The sequence below is a fragment of the Tamandua tetradactyla genome, chromosome 5, assembly GCF_023851605.1.
Source record: "Tamandua tetradactyla isolate mTamTet1 chromosome 5, mTamTet1.pri, whole genome shotgun sequence".
NCBI lineage: Eukaryota > Metazoa > Chordata > Mammalia > Pilosa > Myrmecophagidae > Tamandua > Tamandua tetradactyla.
The window spans coordinates 101272004-101296799 of record NC_135331.1 but is presented as its reverse complement, the minus strand read 5'-3'; the positions used below and the strand labels follow the sequence as shown (position 1 = coordinate 101296799).

The 24796-nt window shown below is 43.2% G+C and overlaps 1 protein-coding gene and 1 long non-coding RNA gene across 2 annotated transcripts; one reads left to right on the top strand and one right to left on the bottom strand.

Moving 5' to 3' along the window:
- The first annotated feature begins 5188 nt into the window (after positions 1 to 5188).
- MRPS18A (mitochondrial ribosomal protein S18A) lies at positions 5189 to 24726 on the top strand. The gene is made up of 6 exons (XM_077161908.1): positions 5189 to 5334; positions 15065 to 15096; positions 17568 to 17675; positions 20916 to 21039; positions 21231 to 21300; positions 24345 to 24726. The coding sequence occupies exons 1-6, from the start codon at positions 5223 to 5225 to the stop codon at positions 24487 to 24489; spliced, it is 591 nt and encodes a 196-aa protein (XP_077018023.1). The 5' UTR covers positions 5189 to 5222; the 3' UTR covers positions 24490 to 24726.
- LOC143684702 (uncharacterized) lies at positions 16030 to 22201 on the bottom strand. Its single transcript, XR_013176131.1, has 3 exons — positions 21526 to 22201; positions 17312 to 17406; positions 16030 to 16178 (listed from the first exon to the last, which is right to left on the bottom strand). It is a non-coding gene; the product is annotated as an uncharacterized LOC143684702 (long non-coding RNA).
- Positions 24727 to 24796: the final 70 nt, after the last annotated feature.

The following is a 24796-nucleotide window of genomic DNA, read 5'->3' as shown; positions in this document are numbered from 1 at the left end:
CCCACGACGTTTGTTATTATTTCATCAAACAGTCGGAATGTGGCGAGTGCGCAGGCAGAACATTCCTCTGAAGCATTATTTCCCTGCCTTTATTTTGAAAGAGGTTAATTCCGAAGACAGTCGCCCTGCTTTGCCATCCAGCCCCTCATCAGCAAGAGCCGCGAGAGAAGCCGGAGCCGCCCGAGAGCCCGCGCCCTCCTTCCTCGTGCACGGCGGGCCGCACCTCCAGCCAGCCCGCCCGCCCCTCGGGGTTTGCCAGGAGGGCCGGTACCCTGCTGTACACTTCCAGACCTGGACAGGACCGACCCCTCTCCTACTGAGGCATATATATATATATATATATCTTCTATATTTTATAAAATGTATATATATATATTTTTTTTTCCAAGTTGCATGTATATTGTCCCAAATCATGTGCTTCTTCTGGTCGATTTTGGGTAGTTTCTTCATACCTTTTCCACATCCAGATTTCACATGGGTTCATGGAGCAGATCATCTGAGGCCATTTGGTACACACCTCTGGAGGCTGAGTTGGCTTATGAGGTCACTTGTTAAAATCTACTACTCATTGGAGGCTGATTTCAGAGCTTGGTGTGAGTGTTCCCGCCTTCAATAAAAAAAAAAAAAAACTACTACTCAGTTTGCGAGACTGCGATGTAACTTGAACACCGTGATGGAAGTTTCTTAAAGTTCTTATTGTATGGCTGATCTGAAGTCAGTCAGAATTCATAAATATGGTAGCAAACAAGATATTTTTCTTCCACGTGTACAGTTTCTTTTAAAAGTGCAATTTGCATTGCAGCAATCAGTGTTAAATCATTTGCATAAGACATTTGCATAAGACATTAAAAGTACATTTTAACTTAATGGTACTTATATTATTTAAAAGAAAAATGTTACCTTAGACATTCTTATGCTTCTGTTACAACCACATGCACTTCTCTATTTCCAGTTGTTAAAGAAAAATATTTCAAAAACAAATCTTTCAGGAAAATTGCCTTTCTCCATTTGTTCAGAATTTTTATATAATATATACCCCTTAATATGTGCTGGAAAAATCCCAACAGAACTCTACTACCTGTGCTGGTTTGAAAGGAAGTATGCCCCCTAAGAAAAGCCATGTTTTAATATAAATCCCATTTCGTAAAGGTAGAATAATCTCTATTCAATACTGTATATCTGAAACTGTGATTGGATCATCTCCCTGGATGATGTAATTTAGTCAAGAGTGGTTGTTAAACTGAATTAAGGGATGACATATCTCCACCCATATGGATGGGTCTTGATTGGTTTACTGGAGTCCTATAAAAGAGGAAACATTTTGGAGAATGAGAGATTCAGAGAGAGCAGAGAATGCTGCAGCACCACCAGAGAGTCCACCAGCCAGTACCTTTGGAGATGAAGAAGGAAAACGCCTCCCAGGGAGCTTCATGAAACAGGAAGTCAGGAGAAGACACTAGCAGATGATGCCATATTCGCCATGTGCCCTTCCAGCCGAGAGAGAAGCCCTGACTGTGTTCGCCATGTGCCTCCTCACTTGAGAGAGAAACCCGGAACTTCATCGGCCTTCTTGAACCAAGGTATCTTTCCCTGGATGCTTTTGATTGGACATTTCTATAGATTTGTTTTAATTGGGGCATTTTCTTGGCCTTAGAACTGTAAACTAGCAACTCATTAAATTCCCCTTTTAAAAGCTGTCCATTTCTGGTATATTGCATTCCAGCAGCTAGCAAACTAGAACAGTACCTAATTGATAACATGTGAAAATATACCATGGGATATCTAGGGATCTTTAAACACTACAATGAAGTCTATATAGTGTGACTAATCCACAGGAAGCTTCGTTTACATTAAATTTTTTTAATGGAATGTCATATTTCACCAGAGTTTTTATATATGGTGGGGGGGAACAAAACAAAACAAAAACACACGTTTTGGTTTGCTAAAGCTGCCAGAATGAAATATACCAGAAATTGATTGGCATTTCTAAAAGGTATTTATTAAATTACAAGTCACAATTCTAAGACTGTGAAAATTTACAAAGTAAGTCAACAAAAAGAGTATACCTTCACTCAAGAAAGGCCATTACGTCCAGGGTTTCTTTGCCACATGGGAAGACATATGGCAATGCCTGCTGTCCGTTTCTCCCAGCTTCTGGTTTCAAATGGCTCTCTCAGCATCTCTAAGCGTGTGTCCTGGTTTCATCTTTCTGTTCTTTGTATCAGCTCTGAGTTCTCATTCATAAAGGGCTCCAGGAAAGAAACCTACCTTGAATAGGTGGAGTCACATCTCCATGGAAACAATCTAATCAAAAGGTCCCACCCAACGATAGGTCTGCCCTCACAAGACTGGATTAGAAGAACAAGGCTTTTCCATATTCATCCATGAAGCCATAACAGCTTCAAACCATCACATACTATAGAATGAATGGAAAGGCAACTCACAGAGAGGGAGACGACATTTGCAGTACATATATCTGACAAAGGACAACTATTTAGACTACATAAAGAACTTCTACAAATCAATAAAAAAAATTTACAGGCAATCCAATTTAAAAATGGGTCAAAGACTTAGATGTTTTACAGAGGAAGAGATCTAAACATATGAAAAGTTACTCATCTTTATGAGAGATCAGAGACATGCAAGTTAAAAATGTAGTGAAGTCCTATTACATACCCACTAGAATGGCCAAGATGAAATGTACAAAAATATCAAATATTAATAAGGATATGGAGCAACTGGAACTCTCACACACAGCTGGTATGAGAGTAAACTGGTAAAAACACTTTGGAAAACTGTTTAGCAGTATTTACTAAAGTTGAGCATATGAATACCCTACAGGCCAACAGTTCCATTTCTAGATATCCACTCAAAGGAAGTTTGCTCTCAAGTTCATCCAAAGTTATGCAGAGGAATGTTCACAACAGCAGCTTTTGAATTAGTCCCACCTGGAAAGTATCCAAATCCTATCAACAGAAGAAGGGATAAGTAAATCGTGATATATTCACAATGGAATATTTTATAGCATTGAGAATGAATGAACTACAGCCATATATAATAACATGGAGGAAGCTCACTCATCAACACAATGTTGAGTAGACAAAGCAAGACACAAAAGAGTAGTACATACTATAAGATTCTATTTATATTAAGTTCAAACACAGGCAAAAGTAGCTCATGGTGCCAAAAGTCAAGATGACTGCCTTTAGGGAGCTGTGACTGATGGGGGGCGGGGGGGCACAAGTGCTAGTAATGTGAGTAGTAGTTTCATGGGTGTCTTCCCTTTGTGAAAATTCCTCAAGTTGTACACTGTTGATGTATGCACTCGTCCTATATAGATTACAGTTTAATAAAAAGTTGTTTTTTTAAAGGAAAAAAGGCTAATCATTCTGAGCTAAATCTGGTCTCAAGTAATTGCTTTTTAATGTAGGGACTAATAATAAATGGATTCAGAAAATGAGACTTTATAAAACAAAGATATGCACAGTTTATTTCATTTTGCTAAATGTAAATAACAGTTATCTTTGGATTATGGATGATATTTATTTTCTTTTTATTTTATCTACTGTTTTATTTTTCTACAATGATCACGTTACTTGTCATTGTAGAAAATTCAAGTTGTTTTTTTAAATAAAATTTGATTATGATAAGTTAGGATAAGATAATGAGGAGAAGCTTGGCACCCAAATATTTTAGTTCACTATGTCCAAAACAAACCCTGGTCGAGTCTCTGTTTTCTGCTGTGATCTCCACCTGATCCCCAGAAGCTGGGAAAGGGCAGAGAAACAGGGAATGTGGTATGAGCAGGAAGGACTCAAGGTCATCTTTACAGAGAGAAAGTGAAGCTAAAGTCAGAGGCAAGTCTTTCCTGACCCTGGCAAGGACCCACATACCACCAACACCCTCTGCTCCACTCCCAATCCATGCATCAGTCTCACCCACCTAGATTGGCCTGTCTTAAGTTTCTCCTTGACAAGATCTGCCTTTGCTGAAAGTAGTGTTCTAAGGAACCTCACTGAGGTATTTCTCCTGCTCTATAATGCCTCTTGAGCAGCCCATGCAGCAGCTGCTCTGCATCCTCGATTCCTGGTGGCTAGCCTACCAGGATTCCTATCCCAGCTGAAGATGGGCTTTCTTCCCTCCCCTTCATCAGGGAACATACTGTTCATTTAGTAGGCCTGACTTATTTCCCCATCTATGAATCAGAGGAGGGCAACTAGAAAGTACCCCCTCAGGGTGGTAAAGAATATTCTAACCACCGAATGGAATAATTGAGCAGCAAGTGCTTTTCCTTAAGTAGCTCCAGGTGGACATCTATATGGCCTGCACATCCAAGAGGGAAAACTGGGTAGTTTTGTTGGTTTCCTTTTGGTATCATATGCTACCTTCAGAGGCAAGTACTTAGCACCAAGTCTATCTCAAATTGCCCCATTAATTAGCTTATATTTATTGAACACTTACATAGTTCTGAGCTAATCCTCACAACCCTACAAAATAGGTCATCATTCATTCAACGACTATATATGGCACTTTATGTTCCCAGGCTCTGTGCTAAGTGTTGACTATACAACAGCCATAAAAAAAAAAAACAAAAAAAAAAAACAATGTCCCAGTCGATTGTGATGATAAAAAAAATATTTATTTCTTTCAGCCTCCAGTGTCCTGGAGCAGCTAGAAGGAAAAATCTGAGAGGACGGTACGGTAGCCCATGACAAACTCTGGGATCTGTCCTGTAACTACTTGTTGAGTGCTTTGAAAATTATTGCTTTTTTCTTTCTTTGCTTTGTATATTACACACACACACACACACACACACAAAGTCCCTGCTGTCATGAAGCTCACAATCTGGTAGGGTAGAAGCACCATATATAAATATAAAATTGCATCGTGCCAAGCACTAAGGTGGAGAGCTCTGCATCTGGTGCTGAGAACTAGTAACAATATTAAAGAAAACTTCACTGTGAAGTTTGAGCTGAGATCTGAGGAATAAGTAGAAGCTAGACGACCTTTCCTAGACCCAAGGGGAAAAAACGCGAGCTTGACTCCGAAGCTTCTCCCCAGTGCCCAAGGCCGGGGAACTGAAACGAAGAAATACTAACTCATAGGTGCGGCGGAAGAAGAAGCCCACAAGCCACACGATTCTCACACTACCACCGGGTCTGTGCGCGCGCCACTCCGGAAGCGGAAGTAGACGTGACAAAAGGTCAGCATTGGCTTTCAAGATGGCGTCCCTAAATACGCTGGTGTCGGGTTGTGGGCGGCTGCTCCGGCAGTTACTAGTGAGTCCGGCTGTGACTAGCTGGGTTCGGCCTCCAGCTCGCGGGTTGCGAGAAGGTGAGTTCTTGTTCTCAGTCAGCCCCAGTGCGCTCAGCTGCCGCTCTCCTAGGCACGATTCTGAAATGTCGGAGAGGCTGGCGCCCTGGGGCTGCTTTAAAGCTCACTTCACGTCCTGATGCTGTTATCTTGACCTCCCGCTCCCTCTGAGTGTCCTCGCGGGAAAGGGAGGACCGGAGGCAAAGGCCTATTTAGCCAGCAGGTGCTAAAGAGACACCTCTTCCCGAGTTTGGAAAAGTTTTCGGTAAGGATCTGCAGCTTAATTTTCCCTTCTGTATTCCCCAAATCGCCGCCTCTTTCATTAACGAATCCCTGGGCCATGAGAGATTGACTTCTGGATACCATCCCAGGTCATTCCTTCCCAGTTTCTCATCTGAAAATACCCGTGACTGCGGCTTTTTCTGAGAGGTGAAGACCAAGGTAGAAAGACCTTTCTGCTGAGACAGAGGCAAATGCTGAAAGGTGATGCTGCTTTCAATACTCTTAAGTCTGGAAAGGGAGTCCACTTGATTCCAGCATGAAGTGAGAGTTTACTGAAGACCGAGTGTTTTATTTCAAGGTGTGAAGGGATTCTAGAGTCGGAGTAAATACAGCGCTTTTCCAGAGAAGCTTAGGTTCTAAAGAGACGATATGTATGCGCTCCAATAAATGTTAAGTGTTTATATGATCAGTCATAGAGAAATTTGGGTAGGGAAACAGCAAACCCAATTAGAAGGTATTATAGAGGGATGTATCTTAACAGACTTATAAACGGATGGAATCTGAGAGTGAAAAGAGCTTTCAAGACATAGCCTCCCTTTGTGTACTGCTGGAAGGAGATGTTGAATGATATACAAGAGACGTGAGTTTTTTCAAGGTTCTGGCGTGGTATTGGCCAGCATAGCTTTTAATTGCAGCTGAGAAGCATGCAGAAAGGGGTGATCACTCTTGTCAAAGGTAGCAGAAAAATCCAGAATGAGCCTAAAGGAAGGGACCATTGAATTTTTGTCACAAGAGGTCTCTCTTTTTAGCTTTAAAACAGCTATTTCAGTAGAGTGAAAGAGAAGGAAACCAGTTTGGGAAATCAAGGAAATAGTGGTGAAGAAACTGAAGTGGCAGGTTTGTTTGAATAATTTAGCTCTGAAGGAGGGATGGAATATTGGCTAGAAAGAACAATGAAGTACTGATACTGCCTGTTAACGTTAGGTAAGCTGATCTGTTGATGAAGACACCAAAGAAATCATGCAGAAAAGAAAGAACTTGGATAAGGGTTTTCATATGTTCCCACACAGCAAAATAGACATATACCCATAATTTTTTTTTTTTTAACATGAGCAGGCACCAGGAATCGAACCCAGGTCTCTGGCATGGCAGGCAAGAATTCTGCCACTGAGCCACCATTGCATTACCCCCATAACATTTTTTATGGTGTCCGCTAAGTGTCAAACACTAGTAGCTACAATTTGAGTTATTTGCTATGTTCTTTGAGGTTGGACAATAAGAATGGATTAAAAAAAATAGAAATATTTGAGGTTAGACATCTTGTTAGTAGAAGGGTTTGTGAAACGGGATATATAATTAGGTGGGTCTCTGAAGTCCTACTCTCCATAAAAACTTGGGTTGGTGTTTGTATTAGGGTTTTCTAGAGAGAGAAACTAACAGGATGCATATGTAACTATCAAGAGACGTATTATAGGAATTGACTTATGCAGCCATGAGGACTAGCATATCTGAATTTTGTAGGGCAGGCCACAAGTTGGGAACTCTAATGAAGGTTTTGATGAAGTCCCCAAGAGAAGCTGGCTGGCTGAAATACATAGAAATTCTTCTTTTAACCGCTAAAGTCATCATTTCTCCCTTTCGGGCCTTCACCTGATTCGATGAGATTTCTCTCATTGCTGAAGGCTATCTCCTTTGTGGATTGTAGCTATCTATAGTCAGCCGTAGATGCAGAAAACCTTCTGGACCAAAAGGGGGAAGAGTGAAATGAGACAAAGTGTCAATGGCTGAGAGATTCCAAACAGAGTTGAGAGGTTTTCCTGGAGGTTATTCTTACGCATTAAGTAGATATCTCCTTGTTATCCAAGATGTAATGGAGTGTAATGTAATGTAATGTAATCCCTTGATGCTGGGTCTCAGCTCATTCTAGAGTTTTTCTCAATCCCTTGATGCTGAGTCTCAGCTCATTCTAGGATTTCTGTTCCACGTTGCCAGGAAGGTCCACACCCCTGGGAGTCATGTCCCACGTGGACAGGGGGAGGATGGTGAGTTTGCTTTCTACCTATTCTTAAAACAAAGTATTACACATATAGCTCATTTTTTACAATCCCAGCTGGTAAAGCTGACACCCAAATAATCCTGTACTCATAGAATTTCTGTTGTGGGAAGGAAGCTGGGTAAAGGAAGCTCTTGGTAAACATATCCCAAAAATATTCCTACTTTTCAAAGAATAGTACTAACTAGAGTGCTACTTAGTTTTAAGTACTACAGAGTTCTTGAGGACTGAGCATCAATGTCCCTGTCTGTAAAAACTTTCAGTCTAAAGCAGTGATTCTCAACTGGGGGCAGTTTTGCCCCCCCAGGGCACATTTGGCAATGCTCGTAGACATTTTTGTTTGTCACAACTGATACTACTAGCATTTGGTGGGTAGAGGCCAAGAATGCTGCTAAACATCCTATAGTGCATAGGACAGACCCCACAATGAACAACTGTCTAGCTTAAATATCAGTTGGGTTACTGTTGAGAAAACCTGGTCTAAAGTTTGACAGGATGAACACACAAAGCCAACAAAGATTATTATAGAAGAAGCAAGAGGGAAGGGGGGTAAAAATGGAAACAATGTGTTTTAGTTTGCTAAAGCTGCCCAAATGCAATATACCAGAAATGGAAGGCTTTTAAAAGGAAATTTTGCAAGTTTACAGTTCTAAGGCCATAAAAATGTCCAAATTAAGGCACCAGCAAGAGGTTACCTTCACTCAAAAAAGATTGATGCTGTCTGGAGCACCTGTTACCTGGGAAGGTACATGGTGACATCTGCTGGCTTTCTCATTTCGTAATGACTCCCCAGGGATGTTTTCCTTCTGCACCTCTAAAGATCTCTGGCTGTGTGGGCTCTTTTGGCTCTGAGCTTTTTCCGAAATAGTACCCTCTTAAAGGGCTCTAGTAAGCAACCCCACCTTGAATGGGTGGAAACGCATCTCTGTGGAAACCACCTAATCAAAAGGTACTACCCACGACTGAGTGGGCCACATCTCCAAGGAAATAATAAAAAAGATCCCACCCAGCAATATTGAATGAGGATTAAAGAACATGGCTTTTCTGGGGTACACAACAGTTTGAAACCGGCACATTATTGTTAACTAAGTGCCCGTACAAGCATTGTGCCAGGTTTTCCACATGCATTCTTTCAGTTTTCTCAGAAATCTTTAAAAGTAGTTACCGTTGTCTTTATTTTTACAAATAAGAAAATCAGGCCCAGAGGGGTTCAGTAGCTTGCCTGATATCACACCCCTCGTAAGTAGTGGAGTTGGAAGTAGAGGCAGCACTCTTCTCATCACCTTGGTACTCCCTGGGAGGACCTCCCCTGCTAAAATCATCATTTCTTCCTTTGAGGCCTTCAGCTGATTGGATGAGACCTCTCTCATAGCAGGCCATCCTCTTTATTGAAATAGCCTTCTTTCCCTGAAAGCTCTTATCAGTTACCTTACTGAAGACCACTTAAGTACCTCTCTGGTGGATACTACCAGGTTTAGCAAAGATTGTATTAGTCATAGCCCTTGCCTTAGAGCCCTCGTAGACATATACTTGAAAAAAGAATAATAAACACGTATATGATTATCTGAATTAATAGAATGGCCTGAGACACTTATAGCAGAGTGTGTTAAAATGAGTAAAGACCAAAAGGAGTTTACTTCATCTCTTCCAGGTAGCCAAGGGAGGCTTTCTAGAGGACCTATAATTTCAGACAAGGCTGGCAGGGTGGTCAGTGTATAGCATTTAGCTTTGAGAAAGGACTGAACAAGTTGGAGACTTAAAGAATTTGAGACTTAGTCCAGAGTAACTTGATAGCAGAGATTTCTGTGCAGTAATAAAAGTTCTAGTTTGAAGTTCAGTGTCAAAGGGATATTCCCTCTGAGGCCCAAACTTTGGGGGTATGAGGGTAGGGGTAAACTTGAGGGTTAGAATTAAAGTTGGCTTAAAAGGAGCTGTGGTTGAGGTCAGGAGGAGTTTGAGAAAAGTGATCAGTGATCAGGAGTGTAAGCACATATCCTAAACAAGCACTCCATCCCCTGGTTCAGTACAGGTGTTGCTTTCCGTCCGTCTTGCTGGTCAGTTACACCATACCTTCATATCCTGTTTGGGACCTAGTTTCCATGGATTCTTTCCAGAAGGATCTTGTTCTTTGGGCACTTCAGCAGCAGCACCTCCCAATCCTCATCGCTCGCTTTCCTCACTTCCTCCATTACTAAGCAGTTAGGTCTTTATATTTTTAGACTTTCTCTCTTACTATTTATTCTAATAATATATACACAACCTAAAATTTCTCCTTTTAGCTACTTTCAAATATATAATTCAGTACTGTTAATTGCTTTCATAATATTGTGCTACCATGACCACCATCCATTTCCGAAACTTTTCCATTGTCCCAAACGGAAACACTGCACCAATTAAGCATTAATTCCCCAAGCCCTGCCCCCATGCCAGCTCCTGGTGACCTGTATTCTAGTTTCTGACTAGTCTCCTTCATTATTTATTTTTTATTGTGAAAGCAGGTTATTTTATTTTTATTTTCAAAAGCAAATTTGCAGTTCACTATGTCTGTTTATATGGCCATCAAGGTCTTTTGCGTTCACTGCAATCTTACCACAATGCTGTTTGCTCCAGAGTTTTATAATTCAGTTATATTGGACTCCATCCTAGGTGAGTATTTACTGAAGTACTCTGAGGACTTCTTTATGAGACATAGACTTTATTATAGTAAAGTTCCCATACTCATTTTAGCTTCCTTTCCTCTTGAGGGCACAGGCTGCATCTTCCAGTTCTGTTACAGCTCTTCCCATTAGATTGAGCAAGGCTGTACACTCAAAGGGTGCTCAACAAATATGTGGCATCATTTGGGACAGATTATTTAATAAATATGGGAAGTGCCTATTTAAAAGATTTGGCTTTTAATTTGTTCAGGATTCATGTACACAGTTTTTAGATCATTGTGTGCATTATTCACCCCTAAATATTTTGAAATATTGAATTAGATTATATTAAAATTTACATGGATGTGTGGATGAAAAAAATATAAATGAAAAATTATACTAGTGGTTCTTTGTTTATATATAAAAGTAAAATAAATTTACCTTTATGCTGTACGAAAAAAAAAGATTAAAAAAAGACTTGGCTTTTAATTCTACTTTAGAAAACTCACATCTTTCCTTAGTTTACTTGATAGAATATCTCAGAATGCAGAGATGATTTCATCTTTTTCTGGACAAATTTTCTATTTGTACCTAAATCTCCTAGTCCAGCTTTTCTTAGCCATCCCCACTTCTCTTGAATATGAAATAAATCCAGGGACAAAATGGATCTCAGGTTTTGTTTGGTCTTGAAATGTTTTTATAGGCACACTGAAAATCAATACTATTTTGATTCCTATCTTGTTTTCAGAGGTTTAAAATCTACTAGGGCCGCTCAGGCTCCAGCCCAGCCTTCTCGCTCTGCACTGAGACACTGCCGTGATCAATCTCAATCTTGTGTGAGTTCTCTGGGTCTTTCTTTCTGGTTTGACAAATTGTCTCTATTAGATAAGCATCTGCCTATTGTTTTACCCACTGGCTTATAGTAAGATGATTCACTGGCTCAGAGTTGCTGTTTGGGGAGCTTGCGAATAGTGGAGCTTGCCATGGGCTTTGATCTCTTTTCCAGGGGCCAGTGGAATGACTTCAGGGTTTGGTTCTTTGCCGGGAGTGATGTGTGTTTTGTTAAACTTGTTTACCTCATGTTTAGGACCCAAGTGCCTCCACCAAGAAGGGAGCCACTTGTTTATGCACTTTTTTGTTTTAGAGCACTGTTCTTGTGCTGATTGGAGTGACATCAGAATGTGTCTTTCCTTTTGTTTCCATTGTTATTCTCAAAAACTTTATCCCCACTCTTTACCCCCACCTGTTGTTGCTCAGGTTCTGTTGCCCTCAGTCCCTGTCCCAAATTTTTTGCAAATTGGCAGTTTCAAGGGAGCCCTGAACCCTTGCTGGGCTGTGGATGTGGCCTCCTTCTGCTGTCCTGCTTTTGTAGGTTGTATCTGCAGATTCACACATTGCATTGACCTTCCCTCTGCAGCTGTGTTGGCTTCCAAACTGAGGTCCAGGTTGGGTCCCACCCACATCCCGTTCTTGGGTTGGTCTCTGTTCTGTACAAGGAGATCTGAGTGTGGGTGACGCATTTTCTTTTACATGGAGAAACCTAGTTTGCCTTTGAATTGATTGGTGATTACAATGTTCTCTGGAGAAAGCCTCAGGGCTTTCTTATTCCTTTGTGTGTCAGGACTTGGACATTGAGGGGCTCTCAGGTTGGTTGGTTTGGACTAATGTGTCTTTATGAATGGCCTTGCCCAGAAAACAAATGGGGAACGATTCCAGGCAGGCTGGGTCCAATTAGGTGTCGGTCACAGAGCTCAGTGATTACAGATGCTGCCATGGGCCTCCGGTTGGGTAAGAATTGCTGTGCTTTTTTCCTTAGACATTCTCTTTCTCTTTTTATTGTTTTCTTTTTATTGCAAAAACAGTACATGTTTATTTTAGAATCTTAGAAACTGCAGATAGGCCAAAAACAAAAACTAAAATCATCTACTGTCACCACTGAGAAATAACCAGTATTAACATTGTGGTGAATGGCACTAGGGCCTGAAATCCCAGCATAATTGAATATATGCTTATGGACATTTTTTATATTAAATATTAAACATAAAAATATTCTTAACGTTCACATATACATACCCTCACATTCAACAATGGGTAGTTGAACAATCTTTGCAATTTATTCAGGGCAACCAGTCCTAACTTGTGAAGGCAGGAGCAGCTTTATTTCTAGTGGTTGTGCGGAAAGATGCCCACCCAAAAAATGCTCTTCTCAGGGCTGTTTGTTTGTTCAGGTATCTTAATTATATCATTCTGCTTACTCCGTATCTTCTTGATCAATGTCCAGGGATGCTGATTATGGCAAAATCAGAATATGTTTGATCATGGAATGGATACTTAATTTAATTAATAAATATGCCACAGAGTCAGGTTTTATTTAAAGAAGTGATAATTCAGGTATTTGACGTCATTTAGTACCAAAGGCTCAGAAGGTGTGATAGTCTCATCAAAGTTAGGCAGTCCTCTTTGGTTTGTTTGGGGTAAAATACCTGTGATGCATTTAGTCTTCCGATGCCTACTTATGGACATTTCTCAAGGAAGAAGTTCATAACTTTTCACTGGATTCTCAATGTTAAGAATTTTAGGTTCTTTCTAATCTGAACTACTTCTTGCCTTGGCCAGAGTTGAGTAAAACTAAATTGTTGTAGCCAAGCTGCTGTTAAAATACAGTTTTCATATTTGGAAAGAAAGTTTACAGCCTAGCTATGTGGACCCAAGTCTTTGTTAATCACAGTGATTAGCAGTTAGAAAAGGATCATGACAAGTACTTTGCTTCCTAAAAATAATAACTAGGATTTTTTAGCATTTGCTAAGTGCCAGTTCCTGGGTGAACAGCTGTTTCTTTCTAAAGAAATTGGGAGAACAGTGGGGTATCTCCAAGATCTATTAGATTGTACTTGCTGAAAGGTGAGTGTTAGCTCCATTCTGCCTTTGGTTATTGTTGAGGTTGTCATTTAGTGTCCTGGTTAAGTAAGAGTGGATATATTTGTAGCCTGACGAATGGCCAGCAGCTGATTGTTTCACCTAGGGTTTTCTTCTGACTTGTCTCAGACCTAAATAGGCAAAGAGCTGAGGGAGTCCCCTCTCAGTTTGAAATGGCAGGACTCTTGAATATCTGCCTAGACTCAGTATCTGCAGGCCCCTCATTCCCACCTCTTCCATCACCCCTCTCCAATGCAGATAACAAAATGTGGCCCTACAGTCAGAGGGGATGGTCCAATGAAATTTAACTCACACAGCTGTGCTTATACAGATTTTGACACGAGTCTCTCAGGACAAGTTTTAGGAGTGAACTTGACTCATTGCTTATCCACTGTGGGGCAGCGGGAGCAGTGTTAGTTCAATGCTGTATCTTAGATTGTAAACTTATGGTCAGAAACTATTTTTGTCTGATTCTCTTTGTGAAAGGTACTTTTTTTTTTTTTTGGAGGGGATTGGTACATCGAACCTGGGTCTCTGACATGATAGGTGAGAATTCTACCACTGAACTACCCTTGCACTTCCATATAGGGAGATTTTAATGAATTGGGTAAATACACTTAGGGGAAGATAGGCCAAGCTTTTTTTTTTTCATGGACAGGCTCCTGGAATTGAACCCAGGTCTCTGACATGGCAGGCAAGAATTCTGCCACTGAGCCACATTGCACCACCCTAGGCTAAGCTTTTTTTTTTTAATTTATTTTATTTATTAAATATACCGACATACAAACACAAACATTCTTACCATATGATCATTCCATTCTACATATATAATCACTAATTTACAATATCATCACATAGTTGTATATTCATCAGCGTGATCATTTCTTAGAACATTTACGTTAATTCAGAAAAAGAAATAAAAAGAAAACAGAGAAAAATTATACCATATCCCTTACCCCTCCTTTTCATTGATCACTAGCATTTCAAGCTACTAAATTTATTTTAACATTTGTTCCCCCTATTATTTATTTTTAATCCATATGTTTTACTCATCTGTCCATAAGGTAGATAAAGGAAGCATCAGACACAAAATTTTCACAATCACACAGTCATATTGTGAAAGCTATATCATTATATAATCATCTTCAAGAAACATAGCTACTGTAACACAGCTCTACATTTTCAGGCAGTTCCCTCCAACTTCTCCATTACATCTTAACTAAAAAGTTGATATCTAATGATATTCTAACCTCCAGGATAACCACTCAACTCAGCCATTGACACTTTATTTTGTCTCATTTCTCTCTTCACCCTTTCGATTGAGAAGGTTTTCTCAATCCCTTGATGTTGAGTCCCAGCTCATTCTAGGATTTCTGACCCACGTTGCCAGGAAGAGCCACACCCCTAGGAGTCACATCCCACGTAGAGAGGGGGAGGGCAGTGAGTTTGCTTGTCCTGATGGCTGCGAGAGAGGCCACATCTGAGCAACAAAAGAGGTTCTTTTGGAGGTGACTCTTAGGCCTAATTTTAAGTAGACTTAGCCTATCCTTTGCAGGATTAAGTGTGAAAGGTACTTTTGAGGACCTTTTAGATACCGCTGCCCTACCAAAACTTAAGTTGTTATTGCTAGCCACAGTAGGGCATGATCTTGGCTAGAACCAAAATGAATCTCGACTTTGAAAGGCAAAAACAGCTTTCAGGTCCTTAATCCAAACAAGATGGTACTACCCTGGCATCCTGGGCATACCCACACCAGCCTCAAGGACATAAGACCTTGGCCTTGGAGGTAAACTGTTCCTGCTTTCCATTCTAGGTGGGAACTGTGGGATAGCTGTTTTTCTGCATTTGTCAAATCTGAGCTACATTATTTGAAACATGTTCCTTACCAAATAGCTGACCTAGTTTTTCCTCTTTATCTCTGCAGTGGTGGAGATCCAAGAAGGGAAGACAACTATAGTAAGTATCATTGAGTTGGCCATTATAATCTCTCTAATGCTTGGCTGCTCCTCTGAAGGAGAGCACGAACCCCAGCTGGACTCTTGGCTCCAGGATCAGCTCCCTCTGTGACTGTAAATCCCACCATCTACACTTTTTTGAGCTGTGTGTTTTAGTGCAGTTAATTAGGAACGTTCACTGTGCCTGGACTAAGGTATCTCATTTTATTAAAGTGGCTTTTTTTGTATGACAAGGTCTCGGAGGTCTTTGCTGATGAGTTCTTTGGAGGGTGATAACCCAATTTTCCAGTGACGTAATGGCAGGTCTAGAGAGCCAGAGTATGTTGACCCAGGGCCAGGAGCCTAGGCCTCAGTTTCTTTCCCTTCCGCCTGGAATAACTAGGCTGTACAGCCTTTTGTGAGGCTGTTAAAAGGTGAGAAATTCTCTGGGCTTGCAGCACCCAAGCTTGTCTGTCTGTAAGGATGCTGAAATGAGTCTTCTTCTACCCCATCCCCCTTTTCCCTCATTGGGCTCATCTGATCTTCCTTCTTCAGAGAGTCATGGGGTTTAGATTATGCTATAATCCCTAACAGGCCGTGTCATTTTCACATGGCCTTCCATGCCTTCAAGAAATACTCAGCCATTCCACAAAGCTCTCAGAAGCCTCTGTAACTTCTATCTCAACCAGAGATTTAACCGTTTTGGGCAGAGATTTAACAGTTTGGGCCTCCCCAAGGCAGTCTTACCCCTAGGTTAAGAAGAATCAGACTCATTCTTTGGGTCTTCCCAAGAATACTCCCTCAGCGTTTTCACTGTTTAGGCTCACATTAGTTCTCTCTTTCTAAGGCTTCCCCCCCCCACCCCATCCCCTTAAGACACCTGTTTTGGTTCCTTTAATATAAGCATTCGTCTCACAACTTTCATGATGAAGGAGAGAAACACAATTGACTTTTGAGTATAGTGTTTTTCTGCTATTTTTTGAATGGAGGTGGAGACACTGCAGCACTTTGAAAGCTCTTAGGGGAGGAAAGAGCCCATCTATGTCTGGAGAGGTGCTGCTGCAGGAAACCTCAGGTATCACTCTGGGGTCTTGCTTTCTTCATCTATAAAATAAGATCATGACACCTACCTCAGTAGGTTGTGGGGATTGAATGAGATGTGATTAAGTGAGATGGGGATTCAATGAAATGACATGTGAACCATAGCTGGCACAGAACCAGGCATATAATGGAGAGTCAATAAATGTTAATATCTCTTCCATGCCCACCTAATCCACTCCGCTCACAAGCTCTATCTTGCAGCTGCACATTTTCCCTAACCCACAACCTCTCCATTTCTGGCATAGTTATGGTCCTTGGCAGAAAGATAGGTAGCAGTGCTCTGCACAGCCAAGAGTTTGCTTTCAGTCTCCTTTTCCTAGTTCTCTCCCAGGACACTGTCACTTCTTTCCCAAAACCTCCCAGACCTGTCCCAGCCTCACTCATAATCCATGGCCTTATCAGCAGGGCTTTCTAAAATAAACTCTTGCAGATGGAACTGACTGCAGATCAATGGATTATTGAATTTAGCAATTCCAAGGCTGTGTCATAGGATACAGAGACTACCAGTCAAGCAGCGATGGGGAATGGCTTTTCACATGTGGCTTCATCAGGGTTTTGAATGTAACAGCCAAAATGATAAAAGCAGAGCAGAACAGAAGAATGTATTCCCCTTTTTGTGTGTGTGCTTTTTTTTTAAAAGAAAAAAAAGCAGGAGTACATATAGGTAACTGCTTGAATAGGTATAGACCAGTTTCTTAGCCTCAACATTATTGGCATTTGGGGCCAGATAATTCTTTGTTGTGGGGGCTGTTCTGTGTGCATTGTGAAATGTTAAGCAACATCCCTGGCCTCTACCTATTAGTTGCCAGTAGCACCACCCCCACCCCCCATCATAACAAGTCAGTGTCTCTAGACATTGTCAAATGACCCCTTAGGGGTAGAATCACCCCCAGTTGAGAACACCACTGGCATAGACTTATCTATGCAAGATACCTAAAATGGAAAAAGAATTTCTTCTGAAGAGGACGTATGGGATAGAAGAGAGATTTTTTTGGACTCTATGTCCCTTTGCAGTTTGAAACTCTATACCCTGTGCATGTATTATTTTTTCCCAAAGGTGGTGGGGGGCAGCATGTTCAGGTGTTTTGTTTTGGGGAATGAAAACGTAACATTAAGCTAATACTTCAAACCCCTACCTCCCTCTTGCCACCAGTTAAGTTCAGAGTTTCCACTACTCCTATAGGCCAACGATCACATCCTTATGAGCGCCTCAGGGTCCAGTATTCAGCAGCTGCAGAACAAATGGCATGGTTCAAGTTGGAGAGACCTTTTAGCCACTCCTACAAGACCACCAGAGATAACCTCTCCCTCCTCCATGTGGGGATTTGTTCAAGGATAAGTGGCTCCACACTTAACCATCTCACTCACTGGCTTATTTTTTCTACCTCCTAGATCGAAGGCCATGTCACAGGGACTCCCAAGGAGAGTCCAAATCCCCCTAACCCTTCTGGCCAGTGCCCCATCTGTCGTTGGAACCTGAAGCATAAGTATAACTATGAGGTAAGTCTGCACAGAGGGACTCTCAGCACTGCTGTCATGGGGGTTATGTTCCCTGGTTCATTTAAAATGCATCTGCCTTCTTTAGCCCCTGCTACGTCTCATGGAGCCATCAAGGACAGAAGCATTTTGTCCAGTGGTTCTCAACCCTTGCTAAACATTAATAATCACCGGGGAGCTTCTAAAACAGGCTCAGACCCCACCCTGAGAGATTGATTCAGTTGGTCTGGGATGGAGCTTGAATATCATTATTTTTGAAAGCTCACCAGGTGATTCTGATGTACAGCCAGGGTTGAAAGTCACCACATTTAGCTCATGGTTTGCTTGTGAGTTAGACCACCAAGGATGGCCCTATGTAGCCCGTCCTTTCAGGGATTGTGTTCTTGAGGGACTGGAATCATGATCTGGGTTTGGCTTTTTCCCCTTGTATTATGAGGATGTATTTGAAGAAGCTCTTGGTCCTCACTGTGATCTGGGAACACATTATTTCTCTTTCCATATTATACCTAGAAAAGCCTAATTCCTCTAGCTCTTCTAGAGCCATTGTTTCCAGGGGGAAAAGAGTAGGTGACATGTATTAAGTACATACAACTTGTTAGTGCTAACCTGTCTTAATTCACTTAGTTCTCACAATAACCCTGTGAAGTAAATGCTTTTTTCAGCCTCATTTTACAAATGAGGAAATTTGAGGCCTGGAGAATTGCCTCAGCTCACCCAGCTGTTTTAAGTATCAGAGATAGGATACAAAGCCATCCTCCATATTCCTAACTGCTACTCTGTACATCGTCTAGAAATGGGGAGAGCCTGGGAGAAGAACACGGCCCTGCAGAAAATCTGTTCTTGTTCTTCCAAGTTCTCCTTACTGACATTAGCTCCCTATTTTGGGTTATTAGGTGATTCAGACCTTCAACCAATTTGACCAGCAAATTGTCCCTACTCTCCTCTGGAATGGGATGACTAAAGTCCAGATATCCTAGTCAGTGGGTAAGAGCAGGAAAGGCCACAGACCCATGGGATCTGGACAAAGTGACCCAATTAATTTCCTGTGGAGGAGCCTTAGCTTCAGGCCACCTGGGGAGGGAGACTCATCCCCCCTACCCCAGAGCCTTTCTGCTTCTTGCTGTATGGAGTAATAGATAGGTTAAAAATAAAGCATTCATGTTCTTCTAGTGACATGGAAGTTAGTGGGATTGTGGGCACACTGGGAATGCCAGCTGCTGGTGGGGATGAGCCTCCATTACATCCCCACCTGCCCGACCACAGTGGAGCACTCTTCCTACTGGCTGTCTCCAGGAAACATACTGGGCTTTGTTTATCCAGCAGAAGAAATCTAATCTAATCCCTTTTGAGGTAAAAGCCAAAGTTTTTTTTTTTTCCTTTTACCGCTTTCCACTCAGAACACTGTTAGCCTGAGTTGCATAAAGCTGTCACCTTGCTTAGCAGCCCACAGTAGTGGACTGGGGACATGCACCTAGTTTATTGGTATTGGATTAATCCAACCAAAGTTTCTTTCATCAGATTCCGAAGATTACTGGGAAAGAGGTTGAGGGTCTGAGTTCCTTAGAAGCTGTCCAGTGATTTAAAAAAATCTGTGGTTATACAGCTAGTTGCCTGCCAGGGCAATTTCACAGAACATGACTTCTAGGATTGGCATGCCAGATCCTCAAAGGGTGGATAGGGTAGAGGGAAGTGTTTTATTTAACCCCCTCAGCATTTTAAAGGCATTCCCTAGCCATCCTGTGAGAATTGGGGGAAGGTAGTGTCTTATCTGGAGTCTGGCTCTGTTTATCTTTGTTTCCTTGACCCACCCAAAGCAGCCTGGTAGGAATGTGATAATCCACAGGACCCCCAAGAATCCATACACATGTGGCAAAAGGGAGCTTAGAAGATGTGGGATTAAACGTATGGTCTTTCTTCACAACTCTGGTCCCTTCCTCTCAACTTCTACACCCATCTGGCACTTCAGAGGGAATGGTAGAAGGTAGAGAGACTGTCTGCATACACCCTGGACTGTGGCATGCAAGCTTTGGGGCTGAAATGGCACAGATTTTCCTGCTTTGGGGGAAATACATGGCATATACCCTAACCCACCCATGAAGAATAACCCAGCAGACCTTTCCTCACCAGGAAAGATACTGTACTGCAGGTGCATGAAAGATTGTTCACACTTCTTTTGTTGTTGTTGTTATTGTTTAACTTTTTTTATTATATAATATAACATATATACAAAGCAGAGAAAGAAAAAAGCCATAGTTTTCAAAGCACTCTTCAACAGATAGTTACAGGACAGATCCCAGAGTTTGTCATGGGCTACCATACCATCATCTCAGATTTTTCCTTTTAGCTGCTCCAGAACATTGGAGGCTAGAAGGAATAAATATTTTTCTGTCATCATAGTCAACTTCTTTTTTTCCCTTTTTTGTGAAAAATAATGTATATACAGAAAAGCAATGAATTTCAAAGCACATTGCAGCAATTAGTTGCAGTACAGATTTCAGAGTTTGGGATGGGTTACAGTTCCACAATTTTAGGTTTTTACTTCTAGTTGCTCTAAGATACTGGAGACTAAAATATTAATATAATGATTCAGGAATATACTCATTTGTTAAACCCTACCTTCTCTGTGTAACTCCACTATCACCTTTAATCTCTCTCCCATTCTTTGGGGGTATTTGGGCTATGTCCATTCTGAGTTTTTCATGTTGGAAGGGACTGTCGATGTGGGTAGGGAGATGGAACTAGGTGATGTTCTAGAGAGACTGGGCTCTCTAGGTTTCAGGACTTATCTAGTCCAGGGACCCATCTGGAGGTTATAGGTTTCTGGAAAGTTACCTTAGTACATGGAATCTTTGTAGAATCTTATAAAATGCCCTAGGTGTTCTTCAGGATTGGCTGGAATGATTTTGGTTGGATGTTCACACTTCTTTAAGTATTTCTGTTCTCTAGCCTAAACTAGCAGAAGATGATCCATGGAGGACCTGGGAGTTTCTGTGGTTAGTAATGGGGACAGAAAATCCTACTGCAGTAAGATCGTTAGGGCAAAGGTAGCAGACCAGTGTGCAAAAGCTCTGTGTGGAGGGAGTGGTCTCAGTAGGTGCTCAAGAGAGATACCGATCTCTTGGTATCTGGCCCACACTCACACCCACCCTCCATAGACCATGCTTCTTTGGCTCCCCAGCATCACAAGCAAGCCCAGCTGACCCTCACCTCTCCTATCCCCTACTTGTTTACGGTTTCCAATAGGATGTGCTGCTGCTGAGGCAGTTTATCCGGCCTCACGGAGGCATGCTGCCCCGAAAAATCACAGGCTTGTGCTGGGAAGAGCATCGCAAGATAGAGGAGTGTGTGAAGATGGCCCACCGAGCAGGTAGAAGCCCCTGTGGGGCTAAGAGGGGCAGAGCACTGTAGCAGCCACCTGTCCCCATCCACCTGCCTCATGTCCCACCCTTCTTCAGAGTCCAGTGCTAACCCCCTCACCCCAACCCCACCCTGGCTTTCCCTCTGTCCCCTCAGGGGGCTGTATAGGTCATCCCCTTATATGTTCTTTCTCCCACTCAGGTTTATTCCCAAATCACAGGCCTCAGCTTCCAGAAGGATTTGTTCCCAAGAGGAAACCCCAACTCAACCGGTAAGCAAAGCTGGATGTCAGAAACCTGAGTTCTCTGCAGACCCTTGACTCTCACTGTTTTCTACCAAGGAAGCCATTTGCTGGAGTTCATCCCACAGCTCAAGAAAGCTGGAGTGCTCCTTAGCTGTCCATTCCATTCCCTCCAGTGTAGGCACCCCACTGTCACCAGTCCCACAGTGGCTGCAGTTTATGCTGTGTACACTTCTGTCATCCTCCCCTTCTCACCTCAGCCTCCCTCCTCTTCCCTCCATAGTAGGTCACTTAGCACAGGGACTAGGTGGGTAAGAAGGCCTGCTGTCCTGATTGGGCATTAGAAAGTGCTAATCCCCTGTTTATGACATCACACTGTGTTGCTATGGGGATTTCAGAGCACTTCTATAAACGTTCACTGTCCCAGCTCTCTCTACCACTGGGGTTATTAAAGGGCAAAAAGAGGCCTTAGAAATGGGAGGGCTCTCTGGGGTAGGGCCAGTGTATACAGCTTTGCAAGTTGTGCAGTTAATAGCCTACACAGCTGCATGTGGTGGCCTGGGAGCTCCTGAGTTGTATAGAGGAAGAGGCCTGCAGACCCAGGAACCAATTAGTCTGCCCTCTAGCCTAAGCATAGTGGCCTCTAGGTGCAGATTCCTGTCTGACATGCAAGCAGTCATCCTATTGTGAGTTCTTTTTTCTCCCCATCCCTGACAACACCACACTCACATCCTCCTAGATCTCTAATACCCACTTGTTGACGATAAATCCAGATTTGGGGGTTTCTTTTTGTTCTCTCCTACTAATGGTCCCTTTCTTCTTCAGCCAGTTTACTTACCACTTGTAGTTCCCAGACTGGAATGAGGAGGCTGGAACTCCCCTCTGTAGGGGACCTGTGACAGTTGAAGCTAAACAAGATATGCTACACCCACCCACCCCACTCCCAACAGGCCTGTAGGCAGAACCCCAGTAGAACCTAGACATGGAGGGCTAAGAGGCCAGGCGGCTATCAGCTACAGATTGCTAGGCTTGGGATACAGGATGCAAGAATACAGGGTTACTTCCTGATACCTTGCCTTCCTATCCCTGGAGACTAGGCCCACGCTGGGTCTTCACCAGTGCCTTACCAGCACCCTGGCCCTGTGCCCAGTCCACCTGCACTTCCCACATTGCTAGCGGGGCCATCTGCCAGCAGCCCTGGGAGAGCAGGGCATGTTAACCTCTTCCTGTCTCTTTTAGATATGCTGTGGACCATTTGGGGATTTGGGGGTTGAGCCCACCCCCTTGGGTTTTTTAAGAGACAGCAGTGGGTCTGAGGACATAATCCTGCCCTCAAGTCTTTGAAGCAGGACCAGGCTCCCTTCCATACATCTGATGTCCTTTAACGTGACACAGGAGTGATAACATGTGGAGGCTCTTGGGTTGCAAAAGGATACCTAGGGGAGAAGGAGGGAGTCCTAGCTATGAGGGAAATTGATTCTTTTGCAAAGGTCTTTGTGATTCCATCCAGAGGTTCTTGAGCTGACATGCATTGACCCAGGCTCATCTCAGCCCAGGGGACCATGCTTTGTTCTCCTGTCGCACACCACCCCCCTCCGCCCCCTTCAGGAGAGGTAGGCAGGGGTTCATGTAGGAGTAAGTCTTGGTTTTTAGCTTAGAGCTGGGGTGTTGCCAGAGAGCTGATTGGAGGCCACCCAGCCCACCCTCTGTTAGCTGGCTGTTCCATGTGACACAGGTATCAGGCCTGGAGGTAGCTGGAACCCAGCGTCTCCCAAAGAATTAAAAAGAACAGCTTTGGGGCAGCACCTGGTCAGCCAGGGGACCTGCTGGAGTCCTTGAATCCCATTCAGCACTGCTTTTGGGGTTCCTATTTCTATATTCCATCTCTTTACCCATCCCCTCTGGAGACTGGGAGATGCGAGCAAAGGATGCTAGGCATTCCCCTTCCTTTACCTTTACCTTCTCACCGTCCCAGCACCATCAACTATAAAAAGATAAAGTAGTCCCTGGGACCAGCTGGTCCACAGACTTCTCCCCTCCTGCCCCGCTCACAACTGGAGTGCAGGCTAGTACCTCCTGTACCTCTCAGAGCTTTTCCCTCTGTACAGAACTGAGGGACAGAAGATGGAGGTCCAGGGGAACTCACTTGAAATGTATAAATTAAAAATCATTTTTTACTTTTTTAATCTAAAAACTTTCATCCAAGGTTATTACTATTTTTTTAATTAAAAATCCTCTCATTTGAGCGTCTCTAGAGGTGGTTGAGTTGAGCTCCCAACCTAGAATGGAGGCAGGGGAGGATTGCTGGCCCTTGTCATGGCTGAGCTTTCAGAATGAAGGATGGACCTCTGTGGACAGCATCCAGGTTTCATTCTGAACAGAGTAAACCCCAGTCCCAGTCGGAATGAACCAATTTTCCAGGAACTCTCAGCCCTGGCCATCCGCAAAGGAGGCCAAAGGACCATGGGCAGCAGCCATCTTTTCCCACCCCCCTCCTACTTAAAGGAATCCTCCTAAGCTAGATCTATACCCATGAATCCTCATCCCTTGCTTCCCATCACAGATTGGGTGAGGGCCAGGGGTCCTCCACAGGTGACAGCTGCCCCATGAACTCCCTAAAATCTGGGGTGACAGAGTGAGCCAAGTGGGGAAGAGGGAAGGGTTCCTCGAGGCTCTTACATCAGCCTCCCCTCTCCCCATGACTGAGGCCAGAAAGGAATGATCTGCATTCTGAGTAGCCTCTCCCTCCCACCTTCTTTCCCTGGCAAACACAAATAAACATTGACAACTCATAAAGAGCAAGAGAGTGCATGGCCCCAGACTGCCCAGTGGCCCTGGCCCTGCACTGCCCACTGGCTCTGACCCTGCCACATGTGCTTGATTGCAGCAAGGACCTAGCCAGCTGTTTACAGCACACTTAATGGTTACTCCCAAGAAAAGCCCCTGCTCTTCAAGTAAGGAAATTGGTGAAAAGGGTTTGCTTCGCCAACCACACCTTTGGCCTGAGGAGGCTGTGCTCCACTCTCCCAGCTCCAGCATAGTCTCATAGCTACCTCCTTGTCCTCCTTCCCCAGGTACCTGACCCGCTGGTCTCCCCGCTCCGTCAAGCCCATCTACAAAAAAGGCCCCCGCTGGAACAAAGTGCGCATGGCTGTGGGATCACCCCTGCTGAAGGACAATGTCTCCTACTCAGGAACGCCTTTGCTGCTGTATCATTGAGAGCAAGGTTTTCTGAGAACCTGGCCAGCATTCCTCCCACATCTTTACTGTGGGTAGAATGGCACTAAGGCAGTGAGACTAACACCAGTGCCCTCAGCCTGCTCAGCAGCAGTACTGGGAGCTCGGGATGGACTCGGCAGTTGGGCCCTTGGCAGCTGCTGTGGCATCTTGATTGGCTTGAGCCAGGAAACAGGACTTTTGCCCAAGGAACATCATAAACCAGTCTCATGTGCTTAACCATTGGGTGTGTGCTTGCTGTTTGGGAAATGGGGGTGGGAGGGTGGGGTTGGTCAGGGCCCATTTCCAG